Below are 16,363 nucleotides of genomic sequence, written 5' to 3'. Positions count from 1 at the left end.
GGATGCAGGTGTCAGCAGATGCCAACTCGCTGGGAGTCACCAGAAGAACCTTGGCATTACATCTCTATCTCCTTCCTTTACTCCCCCACAGTACCATCCAGAGCCCCCATCCTCACTGTGGAGGAGGAAGAGGCTGTGCAGCCAGACTCCTCAGAGGAAGCTCCAACCTCTGAGGGTGCAGCGTCAGCAGAAGTAAGCGCTCCCAGCACCAGCGCAGACACTCACACCTCGGGGGAACCTTCGGGACATAGAGTAGTGTTGTCACCTGGTGTTTCACAGCTCACAAGTGAGCCTCAGCAGATTCTGGAGACAGGGACAGCAGTGGAGAGTCCTCGTCGGAGGGCGCAAGACTCTGCCAGCTCAGCTCAGCTGCGCTGCATGTCGACCCTCTGCCTCTGGGTCCATCCGCAAGAGAAGAGGTGATGGATCTCCATGCACAGATGCAGGAGTCTGGCAGGTTTTGTCTCCAGGGTCGCTGCAAGTGTGGAGTGAATGGAGGAGTCCCAAGCGACCATGAGCAGAGCCTTTGTGGAGTCATTGGCGCATGAACGCATCACCATGGAAAGGTTGGCAACCTCCATGGAGGAGATAACTCGCCAGGATACGGAAAACATGGTGAGTGCACATAAGAGAATGACATCTCTTGAGGAGCGTTGGCCATCTGTTGAACAGAGAAACCAGATCCTCATGGAAGTCCTTCTGAGTAGGACTGCCAGTGCAGATACGGGTCCCCATGGCCCCCTAAAGCACAGCAAGGTGTTCTCAAGCCACTTCCAAGCACTGGCCCCTTCTGGCCTGTGCAGCTTCAGGTGAGTGAGCAGCAGCCTGGTGCTCCTGGTGCTCATCCTGCTGTTCCTGGTTCTGCTGCTGCCGCCTCTGCTGCTGGAGATCCTCTAATGACAAGAAGGGAAGGAAAAAAAGGCGTCCCACGCTTCTCGTAGATGCCTCCGCTGAGGAAGCGCTGAGTGAGGGTGGCGAGAGTGGCTTCCCAGGAGATCGCATTGGAGAAGTGTGTGAACTTCCTCACAGCTTGTAGAAAATATCAGGGCATAAGGGAGAATTTCTACCCAAAATTCACAAAAATATGCCCGGAATTCAGAAATTTGAATGACGACCAAAAACTCCCATACCTACTAGGGGAAGAGAGAAATTGTGTAACCTTAGCGGCACACTATGTTACAGCTTGCCATAAACAGAGGGACAACCACTAAATATAAGAAAAGAGTATATACAAATTATATGAATGTATATTTATACACTCAGAGGTATATCTGTTTATACACTGTATGGATAGATCTGTATTTTTGTGTGCAACCATGAATGTTTTTCGATGCTTTGGCAACATAAGATGTACCTTGTCATGCCAATAAAGCGATTTGAATTGAATTGAATTGAATTGAGAGAGAGAGACTGGGAGAGAGAGAAAGAGACTGGGAGAGAGAGAGAGAGACTGGGGGGAGAGAGAGAGCGACTGAGGGGGGAGAGAGAGAGAGACGGGGAGAGAGAGAGAGAGAGAGAGACTGGGGAGATAGAGAGAGAGAGACTGAGGGGGGAGAGAGAGAACGACTCGGGGAGAGACAGAGAGACGGGAGAGAGAGAAAGAGAGTAGAGAGACTGGGGGAGAGAGACTGGGGAGAGAGAGAGAGACTGGGGGAGAGAGAGGAGAGAGACTGGGGAGAGAGAGAGAGACTGGGGGAGAGAGAGAGAGAGACTGGGGAGAGAGATGGGGGAGAGAGAGAGAGAGATGGGGAAGGGAGAGAGAGACTGCGGAGAGAGAGAGATAGATAGAGAGACTGGGAGACAGAGAGAGAGAGAGATAGAGAGACGGGGAGCGAGAGAGAGATTGGGGGGAGAGAGAGAGAGACTGGAGGAGGGAGAGACTGGAGGAGAGAGAGATGGAGAGAGAGAGAGACTGGGAGAGAGAGACCGGATGAGGGAGAGTCTGGAGGCGAGAGAGAGACTGGGAGACTGGGGGAGAGAGAGAGACTGGGAGATAGAGAGAGAGAGAGAGAGAGAGACTGAGTGGGGAGAGAGAGAAACTGGGGGAGAGAGAGAGAAAGAGAGACTGGGGGAAGAGATAGAGAGACTGGGAGACAGAGAGAGAGAGACTGGGAGACAGAGAGAGAGATAAAGGGACGGGGAGAGAGAGAGAGATTGGGGGGAGAGAGAGGGAGAGGGCTAGAAATTCGGTATCGCCCCGTTTGGAGAGGGAAGGAGAGAGAGACAGAGAGAGAGAGGGAAGGAGAGAGAGACAGAGAGGGGGAAGGAGAGAGAGACAGAGAGAGGGAAGGAGAGAGAGACAGAGAGAGAGAGGGAAGGAGAGAGAGAGAGAGAGAGAGGGAAGGAGAGAGAGACAGACAGAGAGAGAGAGGGAAGGAGAGAGAGACAGGCAGAGACAGAGAGGAAAGGAGAGAGAGAGACTGGGGGGAGAGAGAGAGAGAAAGAGGGATTACAGCAAAAACTAGACCTACTCGACAAATACTGGCAAAATTGGGCTCTAACAGTAAATCTAAAGAAAACCAACATCATGATTTTTCAAAAAAGGCCCAGATGTCAGGAAAACAAATACCAGTTTACCCTCAGTGATACCGCTATAGGACACACTATGAGCTACACCTACCTTGGTCTAACTATTACAGCATCAGGGAGCTTCAGCATAGCAGTGAATGCACTAAAAGAAAAAGCCCGAAGAGCCCTATATGCAATAAAAAGAAAATTCTACAACATCCAAATCCCAATCAAAATCTGGCTCAAAATATTTGACAGCATAATCCTGCCCATTGCACTGTACGGTAGTGAAGTATGGGGCCCGCTAAATCACCAAAGCTACACTAAATGGGAAAAACACACAATAAAAGCCCTACATGCAGAATTCTGCCGAAGCATCCTTCGCACCCAAAGAAAAACGCCAACAAATGCATGCAGAGCCGAACTAGGCAGATACCCACTGATAATAAACATCCAAAAACGAGCACTAAACTTCCTAAATCACCTCAAATCTAGCTCCCCAGACACCCTTCATTTCAAAGCCTTTCAGACCCAAGAGCTAAACCCAGAAAAGAGTCCCCTGAGTCAGCTGCTACTGAAACTAAGTACTCAGCCGGACCCTGACCAGCCCCAGACCAACACAGCTGTCCAAACACCAATCCGAGTGAACCAAATCATTAAACAATGCAAAGAAACCTACCTGGAACATTGGAACAAAATAACCGAAAGCCAAAGCAGATTAGAATGTTACCGGGCCCTAAAAAGAGAATATAAACTGGCAGACTACCTCACGACCATCAGAGACACAAAACAGAGACAGACCCTCACCAGGTACAGACTAAGCGACCACCAACTGGAAATTGAAAAAGGCAGATACAAGAAATCCTGGCAGCCTAGAGAGAATAGAATATGCGATCAATGTCTGGCTGGCGAGGTTGAAACAGAAATGCATTTCCTCCTAAAATGCGAAAAATTCAACACATCAAGAAACATATTATTCAACAAGCTAAGCCAAACAACCCCAGATTTCAAGGAATTGGATGACCTGTCAAAATTGAGATTAGTCCTAGGAGAAGGAGACAGACCATACCTTGGGGCCAAATATGTAACAACATGTCACAACCTGAGGACTGTTTAAAATTAAGACTGTTTAAAATTAATATTGAACGTACCAAATGAAGTACAAAGACTGTTTAAAATTAATATTGTTTAAAAGTAATATTGTATGTACCCAACAAATGTCAAATCGATTGACACCTACAGAATGTTGGAAAACTGTACCTTTTTGCAATGTAAGCTTTGGCAATATGGTTCTCTGTAAACTTTCATGCCAATAAAGCATTTGAATTGGAATTGGAATTGGAGTAGAGAGACTGGGGGAGAGAGAGAGAGAGATGGGGAGATAGAGAGAGAGAGAGAGACTGGGGAGATAGAGAGAGAGACTGAGGGGGGAGAGAGAGAGCGACTGAGGGGGAGAGAGAGAGACGGAGTAGAGAGAGAGAGACAGGGGAGAGAGAGAGAGAGAGAGTAGAGAGACTGGTGGGAGAGAGACTGGGGAGAGAGAGACTGGGGAGAGAGAGACTGGGGGAGAGAGAGAGAGAGACCAGGGGGGAGAGAGAGAGAGACTGGGGGAGAGAGAGAGCGACTGAGGGGGGAGAGAGAGAGAGAGAGACGGGGAGAGAGAGAGAGGGAGAGACTGGGGGAGAGGGAGAGAGAGAGAGACTGGGGAGATAGAGAGGGAGAGACTGAGGGGGGAGAGAGAGAGTGACTGAGGGGGAGAGAGAGAGACTGGGGGAGAGAGAGAGAGACGGGGGAGAGAGAGAGAGTAGAGAGACTGGGGGGAGAGAGAGGAGAGAGACTGGGGAGAGAGAGAGAGAATGGGGAGATAGAGAGAGAGAGAGACTGGGGAGAGAGAGAGCGACAGAGACGGAGAGAGGGAGAGACTGGGGGAGAGAGAGAGACTGGGGAGATAGAGAGACTGAGGGGGGAGAGAGAGAGCGACTGAGGGGGAGAGAGAGAGATTGGGGTAGAGAGAGAGAGACGGGGGAGAGTGAGAGAGAGTAGAGAGACTGGGGGGAGAGAGAGGAGAGAGACTGGGGAGAGAGAGAATGGGGAGAGAGAGCGAGACTGAGGGGGAGAGAGAGAGACTGGGGGAGAGAGACGGGGAGAGAGAGAGAGAGACTGGGGGAGAGAGAGAGAGACGGGGGAAGGGAGAGAGAGACTGGGGAGAGAGAGAGGCTGGGGAGATAGAGGGATAGAGAGAGAGAGAGCGAGAGAGAGACTGGGGGGGAGAGGGAGAGACCGGGGGGGTGGGGGGGAGAGAGAGAGAGACTGAGGGGAGAGAGAGAGAGAGGGTGGGGGTGAGAGAGAGAGAGAATGAGGGGAGAGAGATGGGGGTAGAGAGAGAGAGAGAGAGACTTGGGGGGAGAGGGAGAGAGTGGAGGGAGTGGGGGAGAGAGAGAGACTGGGGGGAGAGGGAGAGAGTGGGGGAGAGAGAGAGAGAGGCTGGGGGGAGAGAGAGACTGGGGGAGAGAAAGACTGGAGGGGAGAGAGAGAGAGACTGGGGGGAGAGAGAGACTCCCATACCTACTGGGGGAGGAGAGAAGCTGTGTAGCACTGGCAGCACACTATGTTACAGCTTGCCATGAACAGAGGGACAACCTGTAAACCTAAGAAAAGAGTATATATAAATAATGCGAATGTATATTTATACACTCAGGGATATACCTGTTTATACACTGTATGAATAGAACTGCGTTTATGTGTTCAACCATAAATGTATTTTGATGCTTTGGCAACATAAGATGTACCTTATCATGCCAATAAAGCGATTTGAATTGAATTGAATTGAGAGACTGGGGGAGAGAGAGACGGGGGAAGAGAGAGAGACGGGGGAGAGAGAGAGAGACTGGGGGGGAGAGAGAGAGACTGGGAGAGAGAGAGAGAGACTGGGGGGAGAGAGAGAGCGACTGGGGGGGGAGAGAGAGAGACGGGGAGAGAGAGAGAGAGAGACTGGGGAGATAGAGAGAGAGAGACTGAGGGGGAGAGAGCGACTCAGGGGGAGAGAGAGAGACTCTATGGCAGTGAGGTGTGGGGACCGCTTACACAACAAGAATTTGCAAAATGGGACAAACACCCAATTTAGATCCTACATGCAGAATTCTGTAAAAGTATCCTCCAGACTCAAAGGAAAACCGTAAACAATGCATGCAGGGCAGAACTAGGCCAATATCCATTAATAATCACTATCCAAAAAAGAGCCACCAAATTTTGGAAACACCTAAAAATGAGCAACCCCCACTGCTATCATTACGAAGCGCTGAAATGCCAAGAGAGGACCATAAAGAAGAATACCCTCAGTCAACTAGTCCTGGGACTGAATGAAGTAACTACTTACACTACTAACAATAACCAGCCCCAGGACAGTGACAGCGTAACACAAAGAATTCGACCCAACACAATCGTCACTAAGCAAAAGGAAAAATATCTGTCATATTGGGCAGAAACAACAAAAACCCAAAACAAACTCAATTGCTACTTGGCCCTAAACAGATAATACAACATGGCTGATTACCTGACCATGGTAAAGGATAGCAAACTGAGAAAAACCTTGACAATGTACAGACTTAGTGAACATAGCCTGGCGATCGAAAAAGGTAGACACAGGCAGACCCGGCTACCAAGAGAGGACAGGATATGCTCTCACTGCAGTCAGGGAGTGGTGGAGACAGAGATGCAATTCCTCACAGCTTGTAGAAAATATCAGGGCATAAGGGAGAATTTCTACCCAAAATTCACAAAAATATGCCCGGAATTCAGAAATTTGAATGACGACCAAAAACTCCCATACCTACTAGGGGAAGAAATAAATTGTGTAACCTTAGCGGCACACTATGTTACAGCTTGCCATAAACAGAGGGACAACCACTAAATATAAGAAAAGAGTATATACAAATTATATGAATGTATATTTATACACTCAGGGATATATCTGTTTATACACTGTATGGATAGATCTATATTTATGTGTTCAACCATGAATGTTTTTCGATGCTTTGGCAACATAAGATGTACCTTGTCATCATGCCAATAAAGCGATTTGAATTTTAATTTGAGAGAGAGAGAGAGAGTAGAGAGACTGGGGGGAGAGAGAGGAGAGAGACTGGGGAGAGAGGGGAGAGAGACTGGGGAGAGAGAGAGAGACTGGGGGAGAGAGAGAGAGAGACGGGAGAGAGAGAGAGAGACTGGGGGAGAGAGACGGGGAGAGAGAGAGAGACTGGGGGGGAGAGAGAGAGACTGGGGGAGAGAGAGAGAGAGAGACTGGGGAGATAGAGAGAGAGACTGAGGGGGGAGAGAGAGAGCGACTCGGGGAGAGAGAGAGACTGGGGGAGAGAGAGAGAGTAGAGAGACTGGGGGGAGAGAGGAGAGAGACTGGGGAGAGAGAGAGAGACTGGGGAGAGAGAGGAGAGAGACTGGGGAGAGAGAGTGAGAGATGGGAGAGAGAGAGAGACTGGGGAGAGAGACGGAGGAGAGAGAGACGGGGAAGGGAGAGAGAGACTGGGGAGAGAGAGAGAGATAGAGAGACTGGGAGACAGAGAGAGAGAGATAGACGGGGAGCGAGAGAGAGATGGGGGGAGAGAGAGAGAGACTGGAGGAGGGAGAGACTGGAGGAGATAGAGAGATGGAGAGAGAGAGAGAGACTGGGAGAGAGAGACTGGAGGAGGGAGATTCTGGAGGAGAGAGAGACTGGGAGACGGGGAGAGAGAGACTGGGAGGTAGAGAGAGAGAGAGAGAGAGACTAAGGGGGGAGAGAGAGAGAGATGGGGAGAGAGAGAGAAACTGGGGGAGACAGAGAGAGAGAGACTGGGGGAAGAGATAGAGAGACTGGGAGACAGAGAGAGAGAGACTGGGAGACAGAGAGAGAGATAAAGAGATGGGGAGAGAGAGAGATTGGGGGGAGAGAGAGGAAGAGGGCTAGAAATTCGGTATCGCCCCGTTTGGAGAGAGACAGAGAGAGAGAGGGAAGGAGAGAGAGAGAGAGAGGGAAGGAGAGAGAGAGAGACAGCGAGGGAAGGAGAGAGAGAGAGGGAAGGAGCGAGAGAGAGAGAGAGAGAGGGAAGGAGAAAGAGGGAAGGAGAGAGAAACAGAGAGAGAGAGGGAAGGAGAGAGAAACAGAGAGAGAGAGAGAGGGAAGGAGAGAGAGAGACAGAGAGGGAAGGAGAGAGAGAGACAGAGAGGGAAGGAGAGAGAGAAAGAGAGGGAAGGAGAGAGAGACAGAGAGAGAGGGAAGGAGAGAGAGAGACAGAGAGGGAAGGAGAGAGCGAGAGAGAGGGAAGGAGAGAGAGAGAGAGGGAAGGAGAAAGTGAGGGAAGGAGATAGAGAAGAGAGGAAGAGGCCCAGCCCGAGTCACCCCAGCTGAGTAGGCTGGGCACAGTGAAAGCATTGATTTCTTTATGACAGCACAAAAACTGCTCTGACATCATAGCAGCTTTTCGACATCATAGTCACTCAATGCTAATTCCCCCGTAGGATTGGTCAACTGCTAATGAGCGGAATTCTGAACGTTTTTTGGATACCGTCGGCACAATTTTTGTCTCACCGAAAAGTAAATACACTTATGACCGTTCCGGAATCGTAAGCTTTCTTTTGATGTAACACACGTGTAGGTACGCTCTATAACTTTTGAGTGTATAGAGGACGGACAGACAGACAGAAGAGCAATTATATATATACTAGCTGGGGGTGCCCGGCGGTGCCGAGGCTTTTTTGAGGGCATGTTGTTGTTGGAAGAGAGAGAGAGAGCGAGTGGGGGGAAGAGAGAGAGCGAGTTGGGGGGAAGAGAGAGAGCGAATGGGGGGAAGAGAGAGAGCGAGTGGGGGGGAGAGAGAGAGTGAGTGGGGGGGAGAGAGAGAGCGAGTGGGGGGGAGAGAGAGCGATTGGGGGAAGAGAGAGCGAGTGGGGGGAAGAGAGAGCGAGTGGGGGGAAGAGAGAGAGCGAGTGGGGGGAAGAGAGAGCGAGTGGGGGGAGAGAGAGAGCGAGTGGGGGGGAGAGAGAGCGAGTGGGGGGGAGAGAGAGAGCGAGTGGGGGGAAGAGAGAGCGAGTGGGGGGGAGAGAGAGAGCGAGTGGGGGGGAGAGAGAGAGCGAGTGGGGGGGGAGAGAGAGCGAGTGCGGTGGAGAGAGAGCGCGAGTGGGGGGTAGAGAGCGCGAGTGGGGGGGAGAGAGAGCGAGTTGGGGGGAGAGAGAGAGCGAGTTGGGGGAGAGAGAGCGAGTGGGGGGGAGAGAGGGCGAGTGGGGGGGAGAGAGAGCGCGAGTGGGGAGGAGAGAGAGCGCGAGTGGGGAGGAGAGAGAGCGAGTGGGGGGAGAGAGAGCGAGTGGGGGGGAGAGAGAGAGCGAGTGGGGGGGAGAGAGAGAGCGAGTGGGGGGGAGAGAGAGCGAGTGGGGGGGAGAGAGAAAGCGACTGGGGGGAAGAGAGAGAGCGATTGGGGGGAAGAGAGAGAGCGACTGGGGGGAAGAGAAAGAGCGACTGGGGGGAAGAGAGAGAGCGACTGGGGGGAAGAGAGAGAGCGACTGGGGGAGAGCGAGAGCGACTGGGGGGAAGAGAGTGAGCGACTGGGGGGGAGAGAGAGCGCGAGTGGGGGGAGAGAGAGCGCGAGTGGGGGGGAGAGAGAGAGCGAGTGGGGGGGAGAGAGAGCGCGAGTGGGGGGGAGAGAGAGAGCGAGTGGGGGGAAGAGAGAGAGCGAGTGGGGGGGAGAGAGAGCGAGCACGAGTGGGGGGGAGAGAGAGCGCGAGAGCGAGTGGGGGGGAGAGAGAGCGAGAGAGACTGGGGGGAGAGCGAGAGAGACTGGGGGGGAGAGAGAGAGAGAGAGAGAGGGAGAGAGAGAGACTGAGGGGGGAGAGAGAGAGAGATGGGGAGAGAGAGAGAGAGACGGGGAGAGAGAGAGAGAAGAGAGGAAGAGGCCCGGCCCAAGTCACCCCAGCTCTGTAGGCTGGGCACAGTGAAAGCATTGATTTCTTTATGACAGCACAAAAACTGCTCTGACATCATAGCAGCTCTTCGACATCACAGTCACTCAATGCTAATGAGGGGATAATGAGCGGAATTTTGAACGTTTTTGGGATACCGTGGGCACAAATTTTGTCTCACCGAAACGTAAATACGCCTATGACCGGTCCGGAATCGTAAGCTTTCTTTTGATGTAACACACGTGTAGGTACGCTCTATAACATTTGCGTGTATAGAGAATGGACAGACAGACAGACAGAAGAGGTCTTTTATAGATATAGATAGATAGATAGATAGATAGATAGATATATGCAAGTTCTTTCTCTTTTTTTCACCAGCTCTAGCTAAATATGCCAGATGCGTGACCTACTCTAGGGGATAAATTTCCTCGGGGGTTCCTCCACTCCACCAGTAACCTCGGCAGAGGCCTCTTCCAATGCTGTTCTGACACTGGCCACTAGGAGGAACACATGAGAAGTTGACTGCGGAAGTTCTTACTCTGCCCATGACTGCTCACTAAATCGTGATGGAAAGCATGATGGTTGGGGTTCAAGGTGTATTCTTAACACCCAACTTCAAAAGGATATCAATGTATCAGAAGCTTAAAAATTGCCGTCGTCTCCCACTAGAACCAAAAAAGTTGATCAAATCCCTCTTCATGAAGACAGTTTTCCTTGCATCTTCTGTCACATTGGGCAGTGACAGCCTGAATCCTTTCACATCTCATTCAGTGTTTAATTCAGTCTTTCTTCTTGCAGTCGTTAAGTTTTTAAAACCCAAGCTTGACGCCACCTAGCCATTACATCCCACTCTACTTCTTCTCGCCCCCTTTTTCCAACCCTTACTCGTGTCCCGCACTTGGCCCCTACCCTCCAGTTAATATTGAGATGGAGCCCATTATTCAGAAGTAAGGAATCGTTTCAAGTGGATTGTGTTCAAACACATCTGCCATGGATACAATTCCCACACACTCAAATAGCCCACGGAGAAATATCTTGCTGCTCCACTGCACTTCAATTACTTTTTATTGCTTTGATTTGATTCTTAGCAAAATTAAGACGTTAAATTATAATGCATTGTAATTTGGCAGCTAATTTGCGCACAACAAGATCCCACGAGCCGCAGTGAGACAATGATCAGATAATCTGTCTTTTAATGATGTTGGATAAATATTGGCCAGGACACCCCTGCTCTTCCTCAAATCATGCAATAGGATCTTGCACGCCCACCCAAGGGAGCTGAAGGGGCCTCGGCTTAATGTGCAGTCCACTTTCTCAGACAACCTCTGCTACCACATCCACGTGGCACTGAAACAGAACATTTCTTAACTCATAAAGCAAGAAATTCAGGGATGAATTTTGCATCCCGTTCTAGCATGATCTCCCTTCTTTCCAGCATGTTAAATATATCTATCTACAGGCTATTAAACATTAAACTCATTAGCTGCCTCTTTGTGATGGAGCCAATACAGTTGACTGTTAACTTTTCCCTGTTATTGTTCCCTTCCCTTCATTTGGTTCACTCTCGTACCTCTGCCTCTCGTCTCCATTGCAGTCGAAATCCTAGTCCATACCTTCATCACCTTGACCCTTGAGTACTCCAATGTTCTCTTGGCTCCACAAATTACAACTCAGTCAGAAGGTGAAGCCTCATGTCTACACCACCACCAATAACAACAACAACTTGTATTTATATAGCGCCTTTAACATAGTAAAACGTCCCAAGGCACTTCACAGGAATGTTATCAAACAAAATTTGACACCGAGCCACACAGGATAAATTAGGGCAGATGACCAAATGCTTGATTAAAGAGGTAGGTTTTAAGAAGCGTCTTAAAGGAGAAAAGTGAGGCGGAGAGAACATAAGAAATAGGAGCAGGAGTTGGCCATTCGGCCCCTCGAGCCTGCTCTGCCATTCAATAAGATCATGGCTGATCTTGTACCTCAACTCCACTTTCCTGCACTATCCTCATATCCCTTGATTCCCTTAATATTCAAAAATCTATCGATCTCTGTCTTGAATATACTCAGTGACTAAGCCTCCACAGCCCTCGGGTAGAGAATTCCAAAGATTCACCACCCTCTGAGTGAAGAAATTTCTCCTCATCTCAGTCCTAAATGGCTGACCCCTTAATCTGAGACTGTGACCCCTGGTTCTAGACTCCCCAGCAAGGAGGAAAAATCCTCCCTGCATCTACCCTATCAAGCCTTGTAAGAACTTTGTATGTTCGGAGGTTTAGGGAGGGAATTCCAGAGCTTATGGCCTTGGCAGCTGAAGGCACAGCCACCAATGGTTGAGCGATTAAAATCAGGGATGCTCAGGAGGCCAGAATTAGTGGAGCGCAGATATCTCCTCAGGGTTGTGGGGCTAGAGGGGATTACAGTGATAGGAAGGGGCGAGGCCATGGAGGAATTTGAAAACAAGGATGAGAATTTTGAAATCGAGGCGCTGCTTAACCAGGAGCCACTGTAGGTCAGCGATCACAGAGGTGATGGGTGAAGGGGACTTGGTGCGAGTTAGCCGAGTTTCAGATGACCTTAAGTTTACGTAGGGTAAAACGTGGGAGGCTAGCCAGGAGTGCATTGGAATAGTCAAGTAGAGGTAATAAAGGCATGGATGAGGGTTTCAGCAGCGGATGAGCCGAGGCGGGCGGAGACGGGCGATGTTACGGAGGTGAAACTAGGCAGCCTTAGTTATGGCGCAGATACGTGATCGGAAGCTTATTGCAGAGTCAAATATGACCCCAAGGTTGTGAACAGCTAGGTTCAACCTCAGAATAGAGTCAGTGGCTAGGGAACGGAGTTTGTGTGGGGACTGAAGACAATGGCTTCGGTCTTCCAATGGCTTAGTTCTTCACAATATTTAATTGGAGAAAATTTCTGCTCATCTAGTACTGGATGTCGGACAAGCAGCCTGACAATTTAGAGACAGTGGAGGGGCTGAGAGAAGTGGTGGTGAGGTAGAGCTGGGTGTCGTCAGCGTACATGTGGAAACTGACGCTGTGTTTTCGGATGATGTTGTCGAGGGGCAGCATGTAGATGAGAAATAGGAGGGGGCCAAGGATAGATCCTTGGAGGGCACCAGAGGTAATGATGTGGGAGCAGGAAGAGAAGCCATTGCAGGTTATTCTCTGGCTACGATTAGATAGATAAGAATGGAACCAAGCGAGTGCAGTCCCACCCAGCTGGACGACAGTGGAGAGGCGTTGGAGGAGGATGGCGTGGTCAACCATGTCAAAGGCTGCAGACAGGTTGAGAAGGACACGAACGAGAAGTCAGGTCGAGAAGCATGCACTGAGTCACACACTCCCCACCAGTCCCGTCCTCTCCATGTTCCAATGGGTCTTCAAATAGACTTCAAAATCCTCGACTTTGCTTTCAGATGCCTCCGTGGCTTCACCTCGCCCTACCGTAGTGATCTAATCCAGACCTTCAGCTCCATATTCATCCTTTTCCCCTCTGGCTACTCCTGATTTCACCATCGATGACTACTTTTTTCAGTAACTATACCCCATATCTTCTAGAATTTTCTTCCACTAAATCCCTTGCATTGACTCCGGCATTCTTGCTCCATAATTCGCCGTAAAACCCATTTCTTTGCCCATGCCTTTTCCCCCTCCCCCAACCCTATCCATTTTCCCTTCAACCCCAGCTTCTCTGGTTCCCCTATTTCCCTACTCCGCCCCCAAGTAAAGTGCTGAGACACCTCTCTCCGGGTGCAAGAAGTAACCAGAGAAACGGAAGTGGTTGTCTGCGCAGCTCCAGCTTCTGATGAAAGGAAGGTACACAAAACATTAACCTGCCTTCGCTCTTTACAGACCTACTTCCAGGTCAGGCTGTTTTAGTCTGCTCCGGCCTTGTAATTGAATTCTCCTGCAAGATTTTGAAGCTATTTAAAGTTGTGTGTGTTGTTTTAAATAACCAGATGCTATTATTTCTGCCTGCAGAATTTCTACAAGGATATTAATCGGGAAGAGATGTACATAAGGTATGTAAATAATAACATTCAGTCATGACCATGTGACCTGTCTTCTTTATAAGCTTAGCATCGCAGACTCATATTCCACATGATTCCCGTAATCTCTTCATCGTTGTTTTCTGAAGTGAAAAGGATAAATTGTATATTTGCTGATAAACAACAATATGGAGTCTGCATGTTGTTTTAAAATTCAAATTGGGAACGTAGCAAATAATTGGGCAATCAAGAGGGAGCAAATAGGAGCTGAGGCAAAGGTAAATCTCAGCTGAACACAGATAAGCTCATTTGTGTGCCGTTGCATCTCATCAGGCTAAAATCCACCCTAGCCTGAAACATCCCATCTCTTTCCCTTCCCTGAGCCCCCGAGACTCAGAACCTGAAGGCTGTTTTACTCAGCTTCTAGAGGCTTATGGGGTCTGAATGTTCTCTGTTCATATCGGTCAGTTTGGTCAGACTGATGGGATTCAGGTCATTAAGTAGAGCATTAAAAAAAAAATCCAAACTGTCGCACGTTTTTATCGCCATGTTGTCACTGAGCCCTACGACCAGCATCAACTGAGTAGCGATATAACGTGGAGATCGAGCTTGGACTCCATTGTGACACTGTGAGAAGGTCTATGCAATTCCGGCTCATCCTAGGATCCTTGTAACAGTCAAGCGCCACACAGCAGACAGTTCGTTTGGTGTATGGATTGATGAGGGGATATATGCTGAGGTCAAGTACGCCCAATATAAAAAGGAAGACAATGACAAACAAACTCTCTCAACAGCTTGTTCAATTAAATGGGTACGGTTGTGTAGCAGTTTGAGAATTTGAATTCGGTTTAATGAAAAAGCTGGAAATACAAAGCTGGTATCAGTAAAAGTGACCATGAATCTTTCGGATTATCGTAAAAACCCAACTGGTTCACCAGTGTCCTTTAGGGAACCAAACCTACCATCTTTACCCGGTCTGGCCTATATGTGACTCCAGGGCCATACTGTTAAGTCTGTGTGTTATATTGCGAATTACTACACAGACCACAAGAGTAAACTTTAACAGGTCTTTACTAGTTGAAGGTCAGGGCGGAACTGCCCAATAAATCCTTACACAGCACTTATATACCGGTGTGGTCACCACCGGTATTACAGTATACAGCCGCCAAGATAAAGTAGTGCAACCCTTAAAATAGTTCTCTTAAAGGTGGAACGGTTACATACACTACAATCCTCCCTTTTTAGGTTAACAGTATATCTTCCCATTAAACATAACATCATAACATATATACACAACTTAATGTAAAAACAGTTCACAGATTCAGTCTCTCTGGAGGCTTCCTGACTCGGTCCGGATAATGCCTCGGTGGTGTAGTAGTTTTCGGTGGTGTAGTAGGTTCTTTTGGCAAGGTCGATTCGGCTTGAATGTCAGTGTCGGGTTCATCTGGTTCCAGTATCACCGGATCGGAGGTAGATACTATGGGTATCTCTGCTTCATCATTAGGCGTATAGAGTTGTGGTGTAGGTTGTCTCTTTTCGGATGACGCTATGATCTGGTCAGCATGGCGCCTTATTATGCTTTCACCAATGTCCACGGTATACATCAGCGGTCCTAGTCGTGTGCAAATAGTTCCAGGCTGCCATTTCTCGGTACGGTAATCCCGGGCCAAAACTTGTTGACCTATCTGGAAGGTTCTAGTTGGCCTTTCATTCATGCCTTGAAATTGCCGGTTCTCTACGTCCCTTCTGATGTTTGGCTTGATCAAATCCAGCCGGCATCTTAGTCTTCTATTGAAAAACATCATGGCGGGAGTTTGGTTTGTGACCGCATGTGTTGCATTCCTGTACGCCAACAAGAAGTTATCTACCTTATGTTGTAGATTTATGTCTTCATTACCCATGGCCTTTATGGCCTTCTTGAAGGTCTGGACAAACCTTTCAGCTAATCCATTGGTGGCGGGATGGTATGGGGCAGACGTGTAGTGCTTAACCCCATTGTTTTTTAAGAACTTCCTGAATTCTTCGGACACAAATTGCGGTCCATTATCAGAACAGATCTGTTCCGGCAGCCCATTCCTGGCAAATATGGTCCTTAATACTGTGATGGTTTTTTCCGTGGTGGTGGAGGACATCTTTATTACCTCCGGCCACTTGGAGTGTGCATCAACCGCGATTAAGAACATTGAGTCCATAAATGGACCAGCAAAGTCGATATGTACCCTTTGCCATGGAGATGAGGGCCACTCCCACGGATGCAGAGGAGCTTGTGGTGGGGCGTTTTGGACCTTCTGGCATCCTAAACAGCTCTTGGTCATTTCTTCGATGTCTCCATCGATACCTGGCCACCACACGAACGCTCTGGCTAGGGTATTCATTTTCACTCCACCCAGATGCCCCTCGTGAAGCTCCTTTAGCACTTTTTGCTGGAGTTTGGGTGGAATCACCACTCTGGATCCACACATCAAAGTTCCTCGGCACACTGACAGCTGTTCTCTTCTTTGCGAAAATGCTGGCAACAGTGGTTCGCCATGTGCTGGCCATCCCTTCACCGTTAAATCGTAGACTCGTGAGAGAGTCGGGTCATTTCTTGTTTCCTTTTCGATCGTAGAATTTGTTACTGGTAGACATTCCACTATGGTTGTGTGGAACATCTCCACTGGGTCCACTGTAGGCGCCTCTTCTACCGTTGGCAACGGTAGGCGTGATAAACCGTCAGCATTCCCATGCTGTTTTGATCCTTTGTATTCTATGTCATATTGGTGTGCCCCTAGGAAAAGAGACCACCTCTGTAGCCTTTGCGCTGTCATAATGGAAACGCCCTTTTTAGGGTTGAATATGGATACCAACGGCTGGTGGTCTGTCAGCAGTGTAAACTTCTGGCCCTGCAGGTAATGATGAAACTTCTTTACTCCCCACACC

At 49.1% G+C, this 16,363-nt stretch overlaps 1 protein-coding gene across 2 annotated transcripts in view; it reads left to right on the top strand.

Annotated features, from left to right (window-relative positions):
- Positions 1-16,363, top strand: part of LOC147113792 (dedicator of cytokinesis protein 2-like) — an 80,211-nt gene that overhangs the window by 39,423 nt on the left and 24,425 nt on the right. For both annotated transcript variants that reach the window (XR_015079272.1, XM_085995118.1), the window contains exon 7: positions 13,437-13,477. Coding sequence is in view for 1 of the 2 variants with exons in the window: in XM_085995118.1 (XP_085851244.1) it covers positions 13,437-13,477 (41 nt within the window). In the remaining variant the exon portion in view is untranslated. The remainder of the gene's footprint in view (positions 1-13,436; positions 13,478-16,363) is intronic.

Source organism: Somniosus microcephalus, chromosome 8, assembly GCF_052327205.1.
Source record: "Somniosus microcephalus isolate GS21.2 chromosome 8, FLI_Smic_1.0, whole genome shotgun sequence".
Classification (NCBI taxonomy): Eukaryota; Metazoa; Chordata; class Chondrichthyes; order Squaliformes; family Somniosidae; genus Somniosus; species Somniosus microcephalus.
Note: the sequence above shows the minus strand (reverse complement) of the source record. Positions and strands in the feature narration are given on the sequence as shown.